Raw genomic sequence first — 22311 nt, forward strand, 5'->3', positions numbered from 1 at the left:
TGCCCTTTAACCTTGTCAGGCTCTTCAGCTCTGTGTGTGTGTGTGTGTGTGTGTGTGTGTGTGTGTGTGTGTGTGTGTGTGTGTGTGTGTGTGTGTGTGGACTTCCCTGTTTGGCAGGCCGATCTTTAAAGTTGCTCACTGGTCTGGTTAGAGCCAGGGGATGAGGCATGGCATTGAGTAGTTTCAAATGGAACCAAACTAAGCCTATATGCAAACAAAACCCAGGGAATTAGGGGAACTAAGCTGGCCTGTTTCACAGTAACTCCTCGGCCAACGCTGAACCACAGAAGAGGAGAGAGTGAAGGAGGGAAGAGGGAGGGGAGCAAATGAGTGAAGCTCTCTGAATTCTCATGAAGGGCCTGTTCTTTTAATTGTGTTGAACAAAACAACAGGGGCTAAGTAATGGGGTTTTAAAGTGAAGCACATTTGGATAGATTGTGTAACGCCCTGTGTGGGTGTGAGGCGGGGAGCAGAGGGGAGAGAGAGGGAGAGAGACACAGAGGGCGAGTGGGCGGCATTGTGTGGCAAGAACAAAAGGCGAAAGTTGGCAAACGTAGGCACCCACTGAAAAGCCTGGAACCAAACTGGCCGGCTAATTACTGACACACATTGTCAAGGAGGAGGAAACACAACAAAACCGGGATAAAGATTAATTTTATACCTCATCCTCCTCGCTGTCAGACACACAGAAACAAATCCTGTAAATTGAAAAAGAAAAATAAAAACGAGGCAAGCAGATAGAGGTAGGAGGGATCAGAGGGATAAATCTATGGGAGTGTAACCGTACAAAGCAGCACCAGTAAGGCGTCCTTTATTCTGCCAATCCCTCCTCTCAAACACACGCTATAGACTTGTCTTTATGTTGCTTAGCGGACTCTCCCGAAGAAAAGTAAAGAGTTTTTTGGGAAGATAAATAGGCCTGGAGTGCATGTAAAGTTGCTGCCAGTGTTCATATTTTTAGGTCACTTATAAAAGAAATGAGTCTTATATAGTGCCAAAGGTTGCAGAAGTGGACAGAATAATATATAGAAGCTGCAGTTAGGAAACACAGAGGGCAAGATCTTGAGTGGGCTGTAATATATCTTGTAGAATAATTTACAAAGCGAGATAAAGAGAGGAAAAGGTGGGAATGAGTGCCCGGATTATTAATATTGGTGTTTTTTGAAAAGGGGGGCACTAATATCTCCTGACATGTTTGTTCTGCATCCAGCTCTTTCAAACTTTGGTCTGCCATTTTACCCAGTCTTTGCTGCTTTTTTCCCCTCTGTTCTATTTTGACAAGTGTTTGGAAAAAATTGCTTGTCATCCCCGAACTATGCCAGGCTGGTTTTCTTTTCCCCCCCCTCCTCCTCCTTTATTTTTATTACCATGGAGGTTTCGACGAGCGTACATCGGCGATTTGGAGATGAAAGGGATGGAATCATCCCGATTCCTGCCCTGCTACTGAGCCGCTCAAACTCCCTGACAAAGCTGTCAGACTCCATTTTGGCTCCAACTGCCAGAGTAAACTTGCTCTGCCATTTACAATCAACAAGAGGCGGCACGCAGTCCCGTTCCAGCCTGTGTCAGAACCCTCCAATTGCTCCCCTTTTGAGAAGCATTCAAGTGTATTTTTTCTCCTCTTCTCTCTCTCTCTACGCTGTACGTCTGTCTGCTTATATTTCTTGCTCTGTTCTCCTCCTTTCTTTCCGTCTCTGTTGTGTATCATGCTGTATTTACTCTGGTGGAAACACTGCTGAGTGTAGTTAGAGATGTTTAGATCCGACATAAGACATATGCATGGAAAAACTCCCAGGTAGCCGTACTGTACACGCACACAATTTCTGATCTTTGTACTGTTTGTTTCATCATATTTTCATCATCTTTGCTTATGTTTGACAAATCACCCGCTGTTTATTTTTCTGCATGCTGTCTGCCCACAGATGTAAAATACCTTGTGATAATGATAGTGAAGACGCTCCTTTGATATCCCCAGTGATGTCTGACAGGCTGCTGCTATACGGGAAGATTATTATTGATTAATTGTGAGTTAATTCCACTCATTTGAAAAGGGAATTTCCCTGTCTACGAGTTTTTTTGCCATCATGTCAAGTGATTGTGTGCAAGTGTTATGGTCCTGAGTGAGTGTAGAAGTTTACCTGACAGTCTGATCCCCCACAAATGATTGAAACATGTCTCTTCAACACATTGATGCTCCAAAAAACATTAATTTTCTTCACTTGGAGTGCCCACTTTCAATATAATACCTATTTTTGAATTTAAAATCAGTTGTAATGTCCTGTGACCTGAGATCCTTTACTTGCAGAACAGCCCTGTTTTATAGATCCTTGTGTAATGAGGTGTGTGTCAGTTGCATTTTGGTATATTTCTATTCTTTTCAGTTCTATTGTTGGTGAGGATGTGAAGTTGTTAAAAGTCTGTCTTTGACTGTAATTTTTATAATGTTGCAGTTGTTTTACATTTGTCACAGACTGATAAAGAATTTGCAGAATGATTATAAATGAAACTAACTTAACTACAAATAATTTGATGTAGTATGTCAAAATTAATATTTATAGGGACATACCTCACAATTTAGAATATGAATGTATGGACTGAACACAATGAGGATTCCCTGTCTGCTATGTTTAAAGTATACAGTATGTATTGAGGGTGTAACAGATCAGAAAACTCACAGATTGTATTGTGGTTTTCAGTCACGGGAATGTAGCCGTCTCTGTAGTTCCAGATGTATTAAATTCAATTAAATTTATATTTAGTCATTTTGTTATACAAGTATAATTATTATAAGCTCTTATTATACACCCATGGTCCACACTCTGTACACTTTCTTGATGTTCCACCCACAGCACTATCTGATCGGTTACTAAAACAGCATTTCACACTATAAAATGGTTAAATGTTGCAGATACTCTGTGGTTCACATTAGTGCTGTCATGATATCAGATCTGAAATTCATCATTATCATGGCTGAACAAATCCATGGTTTATTTATTAATTAACGATATTATCATGATCACTTTTAAAGATTGGGAAAGTAATGCTGTCAGTCAAGTTAACTTTTAACTCTGTATACTGTGTGTTTTGTCTTTCATATCAATTACACTCAAAACAAACGTGTAGGGAGGTGGAGGGAGAGTCTGTAGCTATCAGAAAATCGATATATTATGACACCCCTTATTCAAATGTGTGCCAAAGTGTTTGGGAATATCTCTGTGGCTCATAGATAAACTACGTTCTGTTACACCACTACTGTACACTATTGTTTCACACTTGCATACAGAGTATTGCATTTATTTTTTTTTGAGTGTTTAGTATTATAGTGTGTCAGATTGTGAGTTTTCCCGCTCTATTTTCTTTCTGATTATTTCTCTGTCAGGCACAGTCCCAATCCAGGAGCTGCTCCACTGAGTGTCTGTGAGGACACAGGGAGGGTGAGAGACATAGACATGAGAGATGGGGGGGTGAGAGAAAGAGAGAGAGAGAGAGAGAGAGAGCGAGAGAGAGAGATGTGGGGGATGCTTGGCTTCTCTCCAGCAGTGGTGCTCCTGGTGTGAGAGAGAGGAAGAGTCTTCATTCTCTGGCTGGGCTTTCATGTAGAGACACCCAGGAGAGTATGAAAGAAAGAGATACACAGAGGTGAGAGGGTGCAATGAGATGTTTACGAGGAAAAAACGTTTTAGCTTTGCTCCGGGTTTAACCACCAGTCTTTGAAATAGAGCTGCAACAATTATTACCATTTACCCTTTCACTCTTTTGTTTTTAAGCAAATATGCCAAATATTTGCCAATTCCAGCTTCTCACTGTGATGCCTTGAAACTACATATTTTTGTGTTGTAGACAAAAAAAAAAAAACATTTGAAGACTCTTTTTTTATTATTTTCTATCTACTAATGGACAAAATAATTAATGAATTAATCAAGAAGTTAACAGGTTAGCAGGTAAATCAACACTGAAGATGGTGGTTAGTTGCAACCCTGCATTGAAATGTGGAGTAGTTTTTTTATCATCATGTACAGTGTTAAGAGTTTCAGCTGTTTTAGCTTCTTTTAGCCCTTCTCACATGAATCAGATCACTTGATTGCAGTTGATGAAATTCTCTATTGATTACCTCTGGAATTGAAAACCTCAATCTGTGTGTTGCAAGTCTGCCACTGATGCAGCCACATCAACGCTGTAATAGGAACGTCTGATTTTAGTGCGTGTTTGTTTCCGTGATGGTTCGTGTTTTTTTGCACCTGCACCGCAGTCACGTTTTTTTTTGTTTTTTTTTATTCTACTTTGAAATAAAATAATTTCCTGTCCCGTTTATTCTGCTTCGATCAGCCCCAGCCCCGTACCACCGGCTCGGCGGGTCTCAGCGTGGCCCAGCTCGGCTTGGAATGAAACGGCGCGTCCATAATCTCTGTGCCGGCATGTTAATTTTCAAGTCAAAGGGGCAGCTCCCTTTTCATCACGGCGGAGGCTGTGGAATATTCAGCGCGCTGCAGATGTTCATGAATAATGTCTGTGGCCAAACCCCTGGCTGAGGCTGGGGGAGGAGGGATTGAGGGGTGAGGAGAAGGGAAGGGGGTGGGGGGGAGGCAGTGAGGCCAGATGAATTACACGTAGGGGGGATCTGACAGGCGGCGTGGAGCTTTGTGATCATTCCAAAGTTCTAATAATCTCTCTCACCTTCTCCATCTCCCCAGTAATGAAAGAGAATAGGTGATTGCACCCCGGGCTATGTTCCCCGCGTAATGACTCCTCCAAAGGCACAGAGCCGCCAAGGAAAAATGAACTTTGAATGAGCGGCGAATTGGCTCTGACAGAGTGATAGACCGTGACACAGATTCTGTAGCAAAACAGACGTAGTGCTAATTGATTATCAATATTTTAAGCAAAGTGATGAAAATAAGCATTAAGAGATGAGAAAGAGGGAAGAGAGAAGGGAGTGCACAACACTACCTTCAAGGGAGAGGAGGGTGGGTGGGGGGGGGGCTGTCATTTGACCAATCTCCCTCGCTCTTTCTCTCCCTTGTGATTCCCCCCCTCCTGCGGCCAGGCCAGACTCCCCAGTCTTCCCCCTCTCCCTGGTGCCCTCTCTCATGCATACTGTCTTTCTGTTTTCCCTCATCATTTTAGCGTTAATTGCCAAATATGTCCCTGAACTTGTATTAATTTTGCAATGCTTTGCTTTATTTATTTCTCCACTCTCACCTTGCGTCTCTGTCTCGATCTGAACCTTGTTATCGGGCCGCTGTTAGTCACCTTGTCCCTCAGAATTTGTAATTTCAGAGTTCAATCACTTATTCATCTTTTTTCTTTAGGAAAGAATAGAAATCAAACACTTTATTCAAATGCATTGTTGGACTTGTGGGGCTGTGTCTCTGAAGGATTTGTGAAAAGATATCAAAGAAAATGAATACACAATACTTTTATAGAAGTATTACATGCATGCACACACACACACACACACACACACACACACACACACACACACACACACACACACACACACACACACACCAGCCATGAAGTCCGCACCAAAGAGCAGGCAGGGACCAGCCGAGACCACCAAGTTTGTGTGTCTATTCTGCAGTGTGTGTTTGTTCCAGTAATGTGGTCAGTTGTGCCTAGCTCTATTGACGCCGCCAGGGTCCTGGCTCTCCTGCCTTTCTTTTCTAAGTGGCCGCCCTTCTGAACCTCCTTGTGTCAGCACTGCGATTAGCGGCTCCAGTTTACCTTTCATGTGCGGGGGTCCTGATAGACTTAGTCCCATCTCCCCCCCCCCACCACCTTCTTCGCACACACATGAGACACACACTCAGTGGTGTGCCACCACAATGGCATCCAACAGGCTTTCAGCAGGGGAACCGGAGCCTATTCTCCACCATTCAACAGCACGCTCAAGTGCATTCACGCTGGAATAAATGAACAGATACAAACACACACACACATAATAGGCAAGCATATTTTTGCGCTGAAATTGCAGCACATGTAACCAGGATCACAGTGTTCATTGTGGCCTGACATTTAAAAAACTATTTCGGAAAATGATGTTGCAATGTGCAAACTGAGTGTTGACGCTTGTTTAATTTTAATGGGTAAATCTGACCAGTTCATGGGGTTTATGTTGACTGTAATAGAGGATTAAACAAACATTCACATTGCAGAAAAGATTTGATGTTTTGTCTACAAAACCAACGACTTTAATAGTTGACAACTCATCGATTAATCGATTTTTTATTGCGGCTCTACCCAAAGTTGTAAAACACTGCAAGTATGCAAGTAAATGTCTCAGGGGTTGGCCATATGTGCCTTAATATTTGCAGTCAGACTATCTTCAGTATGTACAGTGATAGTAAAGCTGCGTCAGGGTGTTGCACAAGCTTCATGTGGAGGATGGAGGATGTGCTGGCACGCACCAAATAAAAACCTACCTGTAAGAGGGTGATGGCACGTAGAACTGGTTTCCAAAGCTCTTTTTCCAGTCTTAAACCAGCAAACTACCAATTACCTCCTGAGCCACAGCTGCCTCCAAACCCCAAGAAGTGTGACTAGGCTGATCGGGCTGCTTGTGCTGTCTAATATACCACTCTTTCACGGAGTGTCAGTGAAATCCTACTGCTCCAGCCATTAGAGCACCTTGATAGAGACGCTTAAAGCTGACCTAACATTTTTGAATCAGCCCTTGGAGACATGAATCAACAGAGAGATAGGCATCAGAGGGAGCGGAACAACAGCTGGCTGAGAGACCTCAGATACGGTGACGATGGCTGTGGTGAAGCAAGTGTGTGACCTTATGTTTTTCTGTTGTAACACTTCGTCTGGCTTTGGATCCATCAGTCTGCTTCTTCTGGGCATAAAATGTAAAAAAAAAAAATAAAAAATTAAAAAAAAAAGCTCATCTCCCTGTTGAGGTTTTTCACAATGCAACATGAATATTTTCATCAAGAACATGTCAAAAAATAATCAATCAATTAACAAGTCTAAACTAAAGTCTAGAGACATTTACCAGCAATTTATTGCCACAGCAATTGGCTTTGGTTTGTGTACGTCCTCCAAAAATCCACACAACGCCAACAAGTGAGAGCAGACTCTCTGGCCACGAGACAGCTACTCGCGGGTTGGGTGACACAAACAAAGTCACTGCCAGTCTGAGCATATGGTAACAGATTATCATCTAGAAGGCACAGACATATGCAGACTTACTTTATACATCAATGAACTTCCAGCGTACAGATGATGGCCAAATGGGAGATAAAAGCTATTTTTAGCCCCCTACAAGGGATTTGTCTGTAAATGGAGGGTATTTCTAGCACCTTTGCACATGAACTTGTTCAAGGTTGAAAATATAGAAAACGAGATAAAGAAGCAGGAGAGCCTTTAGAGAGAAAAAGGTGAGGACAAGGATAACAGAAGAAGAAGAGAAGGACATAAAGAAGAGATGAAGGAGAAAAGAAATCAAGAGGCACAAGAAAGAGGCAGTGGCATGTGGAGACATGACAGGGTTGAAGTTGAGGGTGAGATGTCATTCAGAGGCCCCAGGATGCTTAATATTTTACCGTGTGATCCCTGCATTATGGATTTGGTCTGATTGCCCTCTGAAGACCAGTTATGCACTTACCTGCTCATCCCAGTGAAGTTCTCATGACAGAACTTCTATATTCATCTAAAAAGGCGAGCCTATCCCCCCAACAAACCAATGAAATAACTGTAAATTTTACAGCTGACACACACACATTAATGTATCTTACTGTAAGCTCTCAAAGGCAAGAACATTTGCACTTAACATAAGATATTTCCATAGCGAGGTTGAACTTTGTTTGACCTGGTGGCTACATTATAGAGGCTTTGTTGTTTGCTTCCCCCCTCAGGCTTTGTGTGTATGTGTGTGAGGTGCTCTTATGCCTTATGTGAATATTTTGACATCTGTGTGTGTTCCTCAGGTGTGTTTATGTGTGCATGTATGTGTGCAGCCCATGGCAGAGCGAGTTCCTCAGAGTAACCTCCCTCTCTGATCTCCCCTGACCGCTGGAGGCCTCTGCCTCCACCCCACATTTTCCGTAGCTCCTCCTATCTGGCCCAGGGTCTGGGGCTTCCATCTCTCTGGTGCGCTCTGGTGCAGCAGCTGCAGAGTCAGGGGGATACACTTTCGCCCTTGGGTCTTAAGGGCAGGTTGGGGTGCTGGGCCCAAGCCACCCACATGCATCGCGAAGACCCCACTGCTCAGCTGCTTATTTGCTCGCTTGCCCCAAATGAAACCTGTTTCTCAACCCCAGACCTCCTGTGCTAGGTTTTAGCCCAAAGGAAATACGACCTGGACCCCAGTGTGCTGTCTGGAGGCCAGCATTGTGCGGTACAGAGGGGTTTTGGAACGTGTGGCTGAGGATTACTGTTCTGATCTTCCTTTTGTATTAACTTTCACTTAAAAATATATAAACGTAACAATTCCCCTTTCTTAAATATTTAAAGTTGTGTACTTTTGAAAGTACAGTGAAAAAAAAGTTGTCAAACTTGCTTAACGTAACGTGAATAACACTTTAAAACATTTCTTCCACTGTCAACATTTCTGCCCAAGTCACGTCAGATTCGATCAGCAATGGTGGGTTGTTTAACAAAGAAGACAACATCTCCCATGATCCCACGCTTCATCAAAAACTATGTCTTCTGTTGTCATCATTTTGATTGTTGAGCTTGTTCTGGCCAAACAACTCAAACTCCAAAGATCTCCTGTCGTATAAGGCGGATAAAAGCAGTGAATCATTTCATTTGAGAGGCTGGCACCAACCCTTTATTGGGGCATTTTGCATGAAAAATGACTCACATGATTGATCCGTCCAGAAATTCCTGATTGATCGTTCTTCAGGCAAACTACCACTTGTTTCAGATGTAAAATAGATTATTCTTCTACATTTGTCTGTGGAAGTAACACTACTTTAGAAACAGATTGAAGTTCAAGTTACATCACCTTAGTAATATTTAGACTTTTTGTTAACTAAGAATCTTTTTGTTGTGATCTGGGAACTGGAAATTAGAGGAAAAAGATTAGTTGAAACGTCATTTCCCTCTGTATAATTCTATATATAAAACATGTTTGCAGAGACATTATGTGTTGATGATTAGAACGGAGAAAGGTGAATGTTGCCGTTTCACAAGAAAGAGGATTGTAACTTTGGCCACTGATTGAATATCAAACGGAAACGTTTGCATGGGCAGAAAAAAAGTTTTCGCCTCGAGGCCTTTATAACTAGAAATGGACTGAACACAGTAGGGAGGAAGGCGTTTACATCCAATCATCCATATGTTGGCCTTTGATTACTGAGATATACTGTATGTAAAATCTGAATTTGAATTGTATGAGTCTCTGTTTGTAGTTTGCAGAGAAAATGAACTCTGGACAGAGTTTCCTCCTGTTTTTCCTTCACCTTACTCCTCACCTCTTTGGGCTTGACAGATGCAATCCCAGCATGATCACTGAAAGGGAAAAATACAAACACGGGGCCCAGGTGTCTGAGGCTGTTAAAAATTAATAGAACAAATGTTGCATAAGGAAAGCTCCGGAGTGGTGGATGTTGGTCCTGAGAAGGGAAGAGAAGAGAAAGTCTTAATTTCTCTCACACATTCAGACGATCCAAACTATCCCTCTGACTTCATGTATAACATAGTGTGGACATTAGTCCGGTTTTTATCTGCCACAACACAGTGTCAGCATGCAGTGCTGGCAGCTTGCATCTGGCTCCTTCATTTAGGCAATCATTCCTCTCTGAAGCATCCATAACACCACAGGAGTACAAACCCTAATTGATGCACCCCCACCCCCCTCCCAGCATCAGAATATAGCTGTGAAACAAAACAAAAGCTTTTCAGACGATCGGCGATGAATAATTGATTGATTTTGTAAGATATCTCTCTCTAATTGTTTAGTTTGTAAATATTTCATGGGTGTCGTTAAATCAGCCCGATGACAGATGCAGAGGGCAGCCTGCGATAAAGATCGTTCAAGCTCAGGTCTTGTGCCTGAAGGAATTCACTCAGATCCGTGTGTAGTCGACACGCTGATTATTCACGTACAGAACTGGTTACACTTTCATGTTTCTTGTTGCAAGGAGACTTTTCTTCAGGCCCAGCAAAAGTTGCACAATGTCATACGTTACCTGCTACTATAATGCATCCATGCCCTTGAATGGTTGCATACATCCTACTGCTAAATATTTAAATTACTTTGTGTTTTATCTCTTCGTGTCTGCACGTGCAATCAGGAATGCAGGTACACATGTGTCAAAGTATACTTTAGTTACGCGATCTAGATGAGCTGGTTTGACAGAGGATCCTGCACAAACACACAGGAGCTGCATTTAAACTCTCACACACATACATAAAAATCAGGCCTGGTTGGATTCTCCGGTTTGTGTTGTCTGTGTGCTCTGCCACCTAGTGGTCACTTCAGGTGTTGCGTCCTCCCGTGCACCATTTAACCTCTACACCTGCTTCTATCGTATCATCACGCTGCCACTCAGAAACAGTGGGTTTCAGTTTAATGGACCTACGTTTTTTTTTCACCTGAAGACTCAAAAAGAAGCTGAAAGAACGCTTCTCTACTCAGGTCAGATGAAGAACATTTTTGTGGTATTCATATGGTAGTTTTTAATCTAATTCACATGGAAATCTGTAAATAAAGTGCCTTTAAAAACTGTGCAAGGCAGACGATTTGATGAGAACTGTTGTTTAGGAAATGTTAAGCGAGGGGAAAAAAAACCCATCTCTGCGCTACATTTACCAATCCCTTCCTTTGACCCCTTCTCCTGTGCTTTCCCCTCTCTGATCTATCTCATACAGTAAATGTGATGTGATCGGAGCTTTGTTAGTGTAAACCAGGAGGACTTGGTGAGCGTCTGATTTAAGCCCATCATTGTTTCTCTCTCTGTCAGTGTTATAAGTTCTGTTTACAGCGATAAACAGAACTGATAACTGTAACCTTCAGGCATCCTGCATTCAAAGCCTCGGTATTTCTTGAATATAAACAGTTTGTTTTGGAAAACAAAACTTGTCTCAAATGACAGAATTTATCATCCCAGATCAGATTTGAACTCTGACAGCATAAGGAAAAAAAAAACTCCCTCCTCTCCCTCTTATTTGTGGAGCAGCAGTGTAGTAGAGCTGCTATAAGCTAATAGAGAAACAATGAATCACATCTGTCCTGTCTGTCTTCCTTTTTAGTATGTCTGTTAACTGATGATGTTTGAAAGGCAAACACATTTGAATATCTTGATAAAGCTGCATTTATAGAAACTGTATAGGTTGATAACCTTGGTAAAAAATCTACATGAAATTATTTTAAGCCTCGTGTAGGTTTGCTCTATTCCTTCTTAAGAAGTCCATTATTTCTTAGTTTGCATTTGAAGCCATCTTCATGCCATGATGCAGAACCAGCCAAAGCACCCGAAATATGCGCTTATGACATTGAACGGCTTTTGGTTCTGACTTTTTCACTTGTGCTGTCAGCCTGGATGGTCACATACATTTGTCATGGTGTATTTTCTTGTTCTCACATCTGTCAGCTAAAAGATTTAGATGTGTTGACCAGGGTTCAGCCAATTATCAGAGCCAATGTTCAGAATTTTCTAACAAACTGTGTGATGCCAATCGTTTAAATTACTATGAATGGCACTATTTCAGCCCTGATACCAAATAAATTAGTTATCAAAATCTGGAAAGTAACTAGTTACTAATGTTACCAGATAAATATAGTGGAGGAAAACATTTATCAATGGCCTCCAAAATGTAGTGGAGTGGAATTATGAAGTGGTAGACATTTGGAAATACTTAAATAATGTAAAATACCCTCAAAATTATACCTAAATACATTTTTTTTTCTTTTCCTTTTTACTTTAAACATATATCAGTTCCAGCTATTCGTCAGCAGTCTGGTGGATAACTTAAAAGTGGCATCAGTATCATAAATATAAAATATGTCTTTAAAGTTAGTCATTAAGAAATCAACATGGTGTTGGGTCTAATTTGCCTTAATACATTTCATACCTTGTGGCATATTTATACACTGTGACTATCCAGTTGTCTGTCCAGCAGTTTTCTGTCTGTCATCACACCTGTCTGTCTGTCTTGCCTTCTTACATGTCAGGCCTGTTATGTGTCAGCTGATGTGCCTACCTGTCTGTCCTCCAGCTCCATTGTGTTCTTATGTTTCTTTGTCTCGTCTCTCTGCCTGTCAGGGCCGTTATTCGTCAGCTTCGCTACAGGTCTGTCTCTCAACCTGTCTGTCTCTTATTTATTTATTTATTGTCTTATCTGTCTCTCTGGTATTCAGCGTTTGGTCGGAGGCCCGGCTGCTGAGCTTCACTGTAAAGTGCTCGGCTGATTGGAAGGGACACTTTTCCAATGGCGCTGCGCTGCCTCTAATATTCTGTTTGTCGTTGGGTGTGAGGCTGATTTATCACGCCTCCTCTCCTGCTGACATTCAGATTCACTTTGATTGGCGGCTGGACGGAATGACACCCACCACCACCAACGCCGCTAACATCACTGCTGTTCTCGCACGTGTGCACAAAAAAAAAAACACACACACAGTCAAATGTGATATTCTGCATACTCAAAGTCAGGTATACAGTGGATATGAATATGCCGATTACGCCAACACATACCCACTAACACTTCGACGTGAAGACATGCACTTGCATATATATACTCACTCGTAAACTCACACACAGACTAAGTGGATAACTGCTGCGCTGACCTCTGTCTTCAGCATCGAGAGTGTGTAAGTGTTGTATTGAGTTTATTGAACAACGTGGGCAGACTGCTGCTCTTCTGTTGTTCCTCACGAACTCTATAATATGATAGCCTTTCTCACTTCTAATACTTACTGTACCCGGCCAACACTCGTGCGTTGAATAACATCTCTCTCCTTCTCTTTCTCACCCTCCATCCCTCCCTTCTCTCCCCCCTCCAATCCCTCCTTAATAACTCTATAACTCACCTCAGCCTTAGATTTAATTGCTTATCTGTGTGTAAACGCATTAACCCTCTGCTGTATCTGTTTTGCCGCCGTCCCGGGGGCCCGACAAGCCTCTCTGACTGCCGTGCCTTACATCCAATGAATAGTCCTTCTCTGAGTGGTAATAGGGAATCAGCATCGTAGCAGCAAGCATTGGCGGCGTGTAAGAGATAAATCAGATTGGGGGTCTTGCTTTGCCAGTTTATTGAATCTAAATTGCGTGCGCGCGTGGCCCCCGCCGGCCCTACATGGCCCATCCATCTCCCGGCTGATAATGGAGCGGGCCCGATTCCACCTGGTGGGAGCATTATTACATTTCCCCTCTAACGAGACCCAGCTAATCCTGCCAAGGGAGGGAGGACAGGAGGGAAGAGAGAGGAGGAGAGAAGAGAATAGAAAGGAGTGAAGGAGGTGGAGAAAAAGAAGATTCTGTAAGGGAGAAAAAAAAAATTGCAAACATCCTGGCAGTTTGCCTCTCCCTCCCACTCTCCTCTCTCTTTCTCTCTTTCTCACTTTCTTCCTCTCTGTTGCCGTGCATAAAACATCTTCTAGCGCCATCAGAGCTACATGGCCCCTGGGCCCCAGAGCTGCAATTACACTCATAATCACAATGCGATTTCACTGACGCTCTCCGCCCCTTCCTGCTGCCATCCCTCCTCTTTTCCCTCCGCCCCTGCAGCCAAGACTGAACGAAGTCTAAATGAAGTGAAAGGCCTCTCCTCTCCCCAACACCCGGCCGTTTATTACCCTCTCTAATAAAAGTCCATCACAGAATTATCCCACAATGAACTGGAGCCACTAAGTTGCCAAGAAATATACTTCCAATAAGCGGCCGCAGCACACACACGCACACACATGCTTATAGTTCTACACGGTTGCAGCTTCGAGGCGTTTGCATGCTTCTTACAGCGGAAATATTAACAGGCTTTTCATGATAGTGCAGCAGAGTGTGTCGCTGTATTCCTTTTTTTTGTAGTTTTCCTTTTTTTTTTAAGCAGAGCTCCTTATTGATGTAATTAAATTGTATCCCTGGCTCAGCGCTCAGGCCTACTTTCATTGTTTTGAGGGGGCAGGAGCCCCGTGAGGCAGTGCACTGATGAGAGATGGATAAACAGTTTGATTTGCTGCTATCGCCCCCAGGCACAGTGTACTGGAGAGATGAGCAAGAGAAGGAAGAGAAAAGCAAAAAACCAGGGAGGGGCGGGAGAGGGCAAAACAGAAGGAGAGAAGAGAGAGCGAGAGGATAAGAGAACCTGTTGGGGGAGGGATGAAGGGATAGAGGTGGAGGATAAACATGCAAACAAAAAGCGGCGACAAATCACTCCTGTTGTTTGTGTGCACATGTTCGTGTGCGCGCAGGAAAGGCTTTTTTCTCATTTTTGCTTGTTTGCCTGTTTCCCACTCTGTCAGTTCTTCCTTTTTTTCCCCTACATGGCCCCCATCTATCTGCCTATCTCCCTTTTTTTCTCCTCCTCTTTCTCCCCCCCGTTTCCCTTCCCTCCCTCCCTCCCGCTCCATCACACCACCAGCACCGCTCTGTTTCCTACCTGCCTCTCGGTAGCCCGGAGCAAAGAGGGAACTGAAGAACACAGAGAGGAGATCACACACACACACACACACACACACACAAACAAACACAGTCACACACACAAATACACATCTGTGTAACAAGAAAACTCATGAACACACTTGTGGTAGGGTGCAGCCCATGTTTTGGTTTTTGGCACTCTCTCAGACACACACACTTACTAAATTATGACTGTGTTTGCTAAGAGAAATAGATTGGTGGCTGTTGATTTGGTTAGATATGCTCCTGTGCCCGCACACACACACACACAGACACACACGCACATGCTCATACCCTAGCTGAGGGAGGTAGAGGAGGGTTCAGTCACCCATGTAGAGTCATTGTTAGTAAAGATGCAGAACCTCCAGACTTAACCAGCCATAACAGCAGTGTGACGGGTTCTTTGTCTACGCCAATTACTGAACAAAAACAGCAGCGCAGTCACAGAGAGACTAGCGCAACCCATGGCCTCCTGCATCCAAACACACACACACACACACACGCACACACACACACACACACACACACACACAGATGTGTATGCGGTGTGTTTTTTTTATGTAACATATTTGCTCGAAGCGCAAAGTCGAAACACACAATCAGACACAAAATGAGGAGCATACATGATAGACACGTGCGCGCGCAAGCATCTCAAGTGGTGCAATAAACCACATTCGGACACCCACAGCTGTGCCCTAACACAAACATTCTGTAAGCGCTCACAAACACTTACACCCACTCTTATGTTGTGTAAACTTCCCCAAAACAGTGCGGAGCTCTCATTCTCCTCCTCCTCCCCCCTTCTCTCTCATCTGCTCGCTCTCCTCCTCTGTTTCTCTCTCCCTCTCTTTTTTTTTTTCTCAAAGTTTAAACTCATTAAGTGTAATGATATTGGAGACTCAATTTTACATAGCTCACTCATCAACCAAGTGAGATAGCAATAAAGGCAAATGGCTCCGCCGAGGCCCTAACGCTGCAAAATAAATGATGCGCCGCAACGGAAATGTAATTAATTTAGAGGCAGTATTGATAGTCCTGCCATACATGGCATTATATTTTTTAATGTGGCTTAACATCTTGATTATTCAGGGGGAAAGGCGGAGGAAAAGGGGAGCCGAGACAACACGGCTCACGATGAGAGATGCTTAAAATGCCCTGACGAGTGTTTACTCCCGCTGCCTCACTTTCTCTTAAGCTTTTCATTATGCCGAGACGATAAACACCTCTCAGGAAGACATGCCGACTTTTACAGGAGTGTGAAGGAGAGGCAGTGAGGGGTGCTGCTTGCTAGGGAAAGCCGGAGAAGGCATGATTCATATTTTTTTTTTGCATTTGTGTGCTTACTGTTGATTCAGTGATGTGTTCTCTGGTAATTTTCTGCATTGTCTGTGATGAGCATCAATTTCAATATAACTTTTTTTGCCTTGATTGTGCAAATGTGTATTTTTAAGGGGTCATATTTGAATTAAAAGAAGAGATGTGTTCATTCGTTTTCTTAACATTTTCAGTAGTAATACACAATCATGTCAATACATCATAACATCATTTCAAAATAAATAAGATTTTTTTCTTGATACCTCTATTAATCTTTGAAAATATTGTGAATGTTTTCTCTAATGACACCCGGGTTGCTAAAGTTCTGCTTCATTCCTAACTCTGCTGTCTCTCTTTTTGCAGCTAAGACGGATGAGGTGCTGAAGGCTAAAGTAGCCAAGAGAGAAGAGGAGGCCCGAAAGAAGCTAGAGGAAGGTGAGTTATTTGTGTTTTCTGTCATAGATCCAACATGTGAACTCTGGCTCCAGTATCAAACCAGTTATAAAAGGTCTAAATAGACCCAACAGTCACAAAGGAAAACAAAAAACATGAACTATAAATGTAGCAAAAATACACAAATGTCTTAATCAGATTGAGCATCTTAATGTCATTAAAACAAAAGGCTAATTAAACAATGATGAAGCCATCTTGTCATTAATAGGAACACAAAATATGTATATTTATTTTTGAAAACCTTCCCTTTGCACCGGTTTCTTATGTCAGGTATTACAGTTTTTCAGTAGTCCCTCAACTCTCTGCAACATTAATGATTTGAAACGCTTTTAACATGTTTACATTTACATTTTAATGTAAGCGCCCTCGTCTTGTTTAGGAGAATTCTTCCTTAGCAGTTTATCGATACATTGCAAACACATGAACGTAGAGAAGCTGATTGCACTCTAGTTTTTATTAAGACAGCTGTAATCTAAATAAAGATGCATAGTAGGTGTTCAACGCAGAAATGTGCTTAGCATTGCAGGCAGTAAATTTGTCCTGCCAACCTGACAGCCCGCCCCACCACCACCAACACAGGACACACACATACACATGCAAAGATTATCCTGATACACATTCAAATAAAGTCAAGAGTAATTTGCAGTGGATATGCTAGCAGTAATAAAAGTCCTTAGATGGAATAATGACCCTGGTCCCTGTTCTGACCAGAGCACGATAAAAATGAGAATATCAAATGTGCCGTTATAAACTAGACTGTGTGTGTGTGTGTGTGTGTGTGTGTGTGTGTGTGCATGCACACACAGGAGTGTGTAGCAGTGTAATTTGTTCTAGTGTGGGTGTTTTTATATCGCTGGATTCTCTTCGCTCTTTTTGTGTCATTTTTTGTGTTTGCATCGAACAGGCACGGCAGCGTGACCTTTAAAGTTAGCTGACCTTTTAGCCAAATGAAAGTCCGGCCATCAGAAACTAATTAGCCCTGCACTCATGCTTTGGTCCCTCAGTTCTGGGAAGAATTTATTCTCTCTTTCTCTAGATTGCTGTTTTGTCTTTTTTTCTTCTACTTCTTCTCGGCCTCTTCACCATTATCCCATTAATATTATTAGTTTTTCTCTGCCTTGGCGCTCTGTCTTTTCCTCCCTCCCCTTTCTGTTTTCTCCTCCTACTTTCTGTCTCACATACTCTTTTTCTTCCCACCTCCATTTGTCCTCATCAACCACTTCCACCTCTCTCCTGCCCTCCTCTCTGTGTCTTTCTAACTCTTTCGCTTCTTCGGCATCTCTCCTCTCTGTGTGGAAGCGTTGCCAAAGTGGTGACTAAGTGCCTTGCTTGGGGCAACAGAGCAAGGCTCCCAGTCAAATAGCTTTCTTAAGCTAAGTTCACGCTGCACTGTTGCCTCTTTTTGGATTCAGTTGACTCTTCCTCCCCTTTGCTCAAAGCTCTCTCATCCTTCACTCCAACTGTTCGTTCCGTTTGAAATAAGGTGGTGTGCTTGATTGTGTAGTTGAGCGCGCTGTGCAGGCGCTGCCTTCGAGGACCATAATTTTATTCCTTCCCCTGCACGGGGACACATGAAGTGAGATCAGAGAGGCTCCACAAAGTGGCCCTGACGACTCAACCTTGCCGTGCTAGATGGAGCAGCCAGTGGCGGCATTGCAAATACACACTAACACACATCCACACACACAAGCAGAGTCAGCCAGCTCCATCCTCTTCTGCCCTTCCTCCCAGCACAGCGAAAATGGAGGAGGTGGGCCACTGCTGCTGCTAAACAGCAGATCACCAGGGGTCTCCTTATTCCCCGCAGGGCCTCTTAGAGGTCAACACAACTAGAAAGTTTACACTTGAACCGCTAAGTCAACTAAAATGAGAAAACCTTTAAAGAGAATGGAGGGGAGAAGTGAAGAACACTACCACCTACACTCCTCGTTCATAAATAGATTCACATCCTAGACTGGCAATGTGTTTGAGTTAGTTTAGCCCTAATCGAAAACCACCGAGATCTGATTCATGTGAATGCTATGATATGCATGCTATTATTGTAGCGAACTGTGGCTGTATACTGCGGAGCCCTGCGAGGAAAAGAGAGGTTTTTATCAGCAACTGAGAGAGAGAAAGGAAGAGGATCAATAACTGACCCTGTGGTCATCAGTTAACAAAGTAGTGTTCACTTAAAAGGAGTGTTTGGCTCTCTGGTTAAGGGCAGCCAGATGATGCTAGTGGTTGAAAAAGGAAACATGTGATATTAAAGAGTGTGAGAATGAGAGGGGAGGATGATTCCTTTGTTAGCTGCATGCCTTGTTTAGGCTATTAAAGCTGAGAGATGTTGTTTGTGTGCCCAGGAGGTTTTCAGCTAACATACTGTGTCCAGCTATAATAAGATGGACTGACTGCAAGAGTAACAGACTGTTTGTGAGGACTGTACTGTTAGCTGACACTTAACTGAATTACCAAAGACTCAATGTGCTAGTAGTAGTGCTAACCAGACAATAAACCAAATAAGTCAAATTAACAACATTACTCATCTCTTACTCACCCGTTCCCTTAAAACTACGTGCTTTGTGTTTATTAATGTCAGATTCAAGCATTACGGTACTTCCTCCGTCTGTTTTTTGCAACATTTGTTCATATGCCAGCCAGTCAGTGCAGCATATGTTTGACTTGTCATGCCCTGATTAAACATGACAGAGGACAAAGATATAAGTAAGAAAGCTTATAAGTAAGCCAACATGAGAAATAGAAATATACAGGGCTGCAACTTCCTGATCAGTATGCCAAATTATTTTCTTGAATGTTTGTCTATAAAGTGTCTGAAAACTGTGAAAAAATACCCATTATTATTTCCAAGCACCTATTGTTATTTGCATATTCAAATTATTGTTTTTTTTATTCAACCAAAATGATCTAAAATCCATATTTATTTTGTTTTTCACAACGCTGTCATTCATTCAATAGGTCCTAACAGTATGTTGTTCAAATTAACTCCCCCAACAAACATTGCTTCCTTGAAACTGTCATGATTTATACATTGATTCAAGACAATAATGACAAGGCTTTTGTTATAACAATACCAGCAACTTCTCCTCAGTTTATGTAAGTGATCTCAAGAGAGACCTGGTCAAGACAACAGCGACAATACAACACAGATAAGGACAAACAAAACATTCAATATCAATGTAGTAATTACTTGGAACAATAGACAAGAGGACAATCGGCTCAAAGATAATTTACCATCATATATGACCAAGCTTTAAATCCTCACATTAAGGTAGCTGGTGCTAGTGAATGTCTGCCATTCTTGCATTCAAATAGACTGAATCAATAAGAATTGATGATCAAAATAGTTTCTGATTAACTAATCATTGATCTGCTCAACAATTAATCATCTTGCTGCTTCCAAAAAAGAAGTTACATGTGTTGTTGTAAAAGTAAACCTGATAATGGTTTAAATACCTCCGATAAGGAGGTCATGTTTTCACTCATGCTGGTTGTCAACAGGATTGCACAAAAACTACTAAACAGATCAGCATGAATGGAGGATGGTGTATTAAGGTGGCTGGTATCTGTTAAAGAAGTACGATTTGATGCAGATTATTTCTGGTTTAAGATTTAGAGTGATACAGGGCTCTCGAGTTTGATATTGGATTAGGCTTGATTGAAGTAAGGGGGACTTTTGGGCCTTGGCAGAGGTATGCACTCTACTGAGTTCCATTCTAGGTTGAGCAAGATGTAGATATTGTTTAGCCCCAGAAGTCAGATTATTGTGCGTAATTGTGTTTAGGTTGCATCCAGGTACAGGTAGTTCATGCAGGTGTTAGTTCCAGTCCAGCAGGGAATGGCAAAGTTTGATGGACAGAAAGAGCGATGTCAAAAATGTCTCCATCACACTCTCCTCACTAATATTGTACTGCTAACTGAGTCAGGGGTCAGAGGTCGGTTATGTATTTACTTTAGAGTTGCAACTATTAGACAATAAAATAGAAAATGAATGACCAATTAGTTTCACTAGCCTTCAAGCAAACATTTGTTGGTCCCAGCTTATTAATTGTAAGGATTTGCCTCTTTTTTGTCATTTATGATGAGTCTCTGGGTTTTGGACTGTTGATTGGCAGAAGAAGCAATTTTTATCTATAATGAAAATAAGCTGTAGTTGCAGCCCTGGTGTGTTGAAGTGTGTGATCAAAATCTTTATTTAAACCTTCTGTTTACACTTTGTGGTTTTCTTTATACCTTTATTGTCGGGCAGAGTTAAAGCTGAAAGCTAAACATAGTTGGCATGAAAATTGGTGTCAAATACTTGATAACCTCAATTCACTCCCACGCACTCTCATGCTGCTTCAAAACGCCCTGAACATAAACTCTGAACACTGCCTATCAGTGAAATTTGGGTGCTGTGAAACATCTTTTCATTTGTGCTGCCAATCTCTGACATACAGAATTATGTAGATATGGATTGGACACTAGCCTATAGCCTGCGGATGACGTTGGAGCCCCTTATGCTGCTCTGTCCCCATTACCTCAAAACCACCACCAGATTGGAAGATCATATATTTTAATGAGACGTATAATAGCTCTTTAACCCATATCATTAGGGGGATATATACCTACAGTTTGCTCTTTTGGCAGTTAAACGAAAGGACTGTTTCCCTAATTACGCGGTGTGTAGGACAGGTCATGGGTTGGGTGTGTACCTGACTGTGTGTGTCTGTGTTCAGGAATTATATGACCATTAAATATTCAGCCGCAGGTCCCCTCCAGCCCCCCCCTTCACTTCCTCGACCTCGCATCCATTAACGCCTCATCACCGTTTAACTAGCTCTGTTGTCAATCACCACAGGGCCTCAGCTGAAACAGAAAATGTCTGGATTTGTTTTTTTTTGCCTTCCTTGTCTAACATATAGAAATACAAGTGAATACAGATCCTTAATAAGTGAAGGAGGCCTCAGTCAAATACAGTCAATATAAGTGAAATATCATTATGGGTGCCCGCAACGTCATTTATTTGAAATAATATTTCTCTTGTTAGGTGTGATTACATGCTCTGCTAAACAATTTGTCAGTCAGCTAAAATTTCCGCTCTGCGTGCAATACCGGTGTGGGTGTGTGCGTCCATAATAAATGATGTGATCCCTTTTCTAATTGAAAATAATAACTAATCCACGGATAACAAGCTCTTGTATAATCCAAAGCCATATCCCTTCAGTTCTGGCCTATCTCGGCTGTAATAAAAGACAGGAAATGAGAGGCAAGTGAGAGTGGTGGCTTGGACATTGATGCTTAATGTAATCTGCCTTGAAATCAAATTATTTGACCTGGAAAGCCTAACAATACAAAACTCCTGCCGGGCTGCTGTTAAATATTTAGCACGTGCCTGTCATGAATACAAATGGTGCGCAAATTAGAATCTACAGGCGCGTGACCCCCATATCACACCCCGGGAGCACAGGGGGGCTGGCTCTGCTTTAAATGTTTTAATTACCGGGGCCATGGTGTGGCGTGCCACGCTACCTCACCACACTGCATCGCCGCTGCACGGGCTGCCACTTGAAGGACAAGCGGTGAAATTCATCTGCTGGTAAACACGAGTGATCCGGTGTCCATGATCTCATCACATTAACTAAAACATGGGGATTCAATAAGGAGAGTGTCTGAATTATACCAAGCTATAATTATAGTTCCCAGCATCCTCTCTCAGGGTAGAGCATCATACTGTTTTTTTTTTGTTTTGTTTTTTTAAAGCTGTGTTCTCACCACTGCTATATGATCTACCGTGGGACTCCAGGGAGGCACTGTATTGCTCTTGTGCACTCTGCGCTGAAGGAAGATCTGTCTCAGTGATTTTGATGTAAGAAAATCTGGTTTGTATCGATTGGGTATTGATTAGCGCAGTTAGCCTCATCTCCTGTCGTTACTTCAGATAAATGGCCTTATTTGTTGTGTTATTATGTTCAACACAATCATGCCAGGAACAGTCAGAGGA

At 42.3% G+C, this 22311-nt stretch overlaps 1 protein-coding gene across 1 annotated transcript in view; it reads left to right on the top strand.

Moving 5' to 3' along the window:
- Positions 1-22311, top strand: part of LOC115594193 (serine/Arginine-related protein 53-like) — a 66255-nt gene that overhangs the window by 26499 nt on the left and 17445 nt on the right. The window contains exon 2 of the mRNA XM_030438074.1: positions 16242-16313. Within this exon, the coding sequence (XP_030293934.1) occupies positions 16242-16313 (72 nt within the window). The remainder of the gene's footprint in view (positions 1-16241; positions 16314-22311) is intronic.

This window comes from Sparus aurata, chromosome 2 (assembly GCF_900880675.1).
Source record: "Sparus aurata chromosome 2, fSpaAur1.1, whole genome shotgun sequence".
Taxonomy (NCBI): Eukaryota; Metazoa; Chordata; class Actinopteri; order Spariformes; family Sparidae; genus Sparus; species Sparus aurata.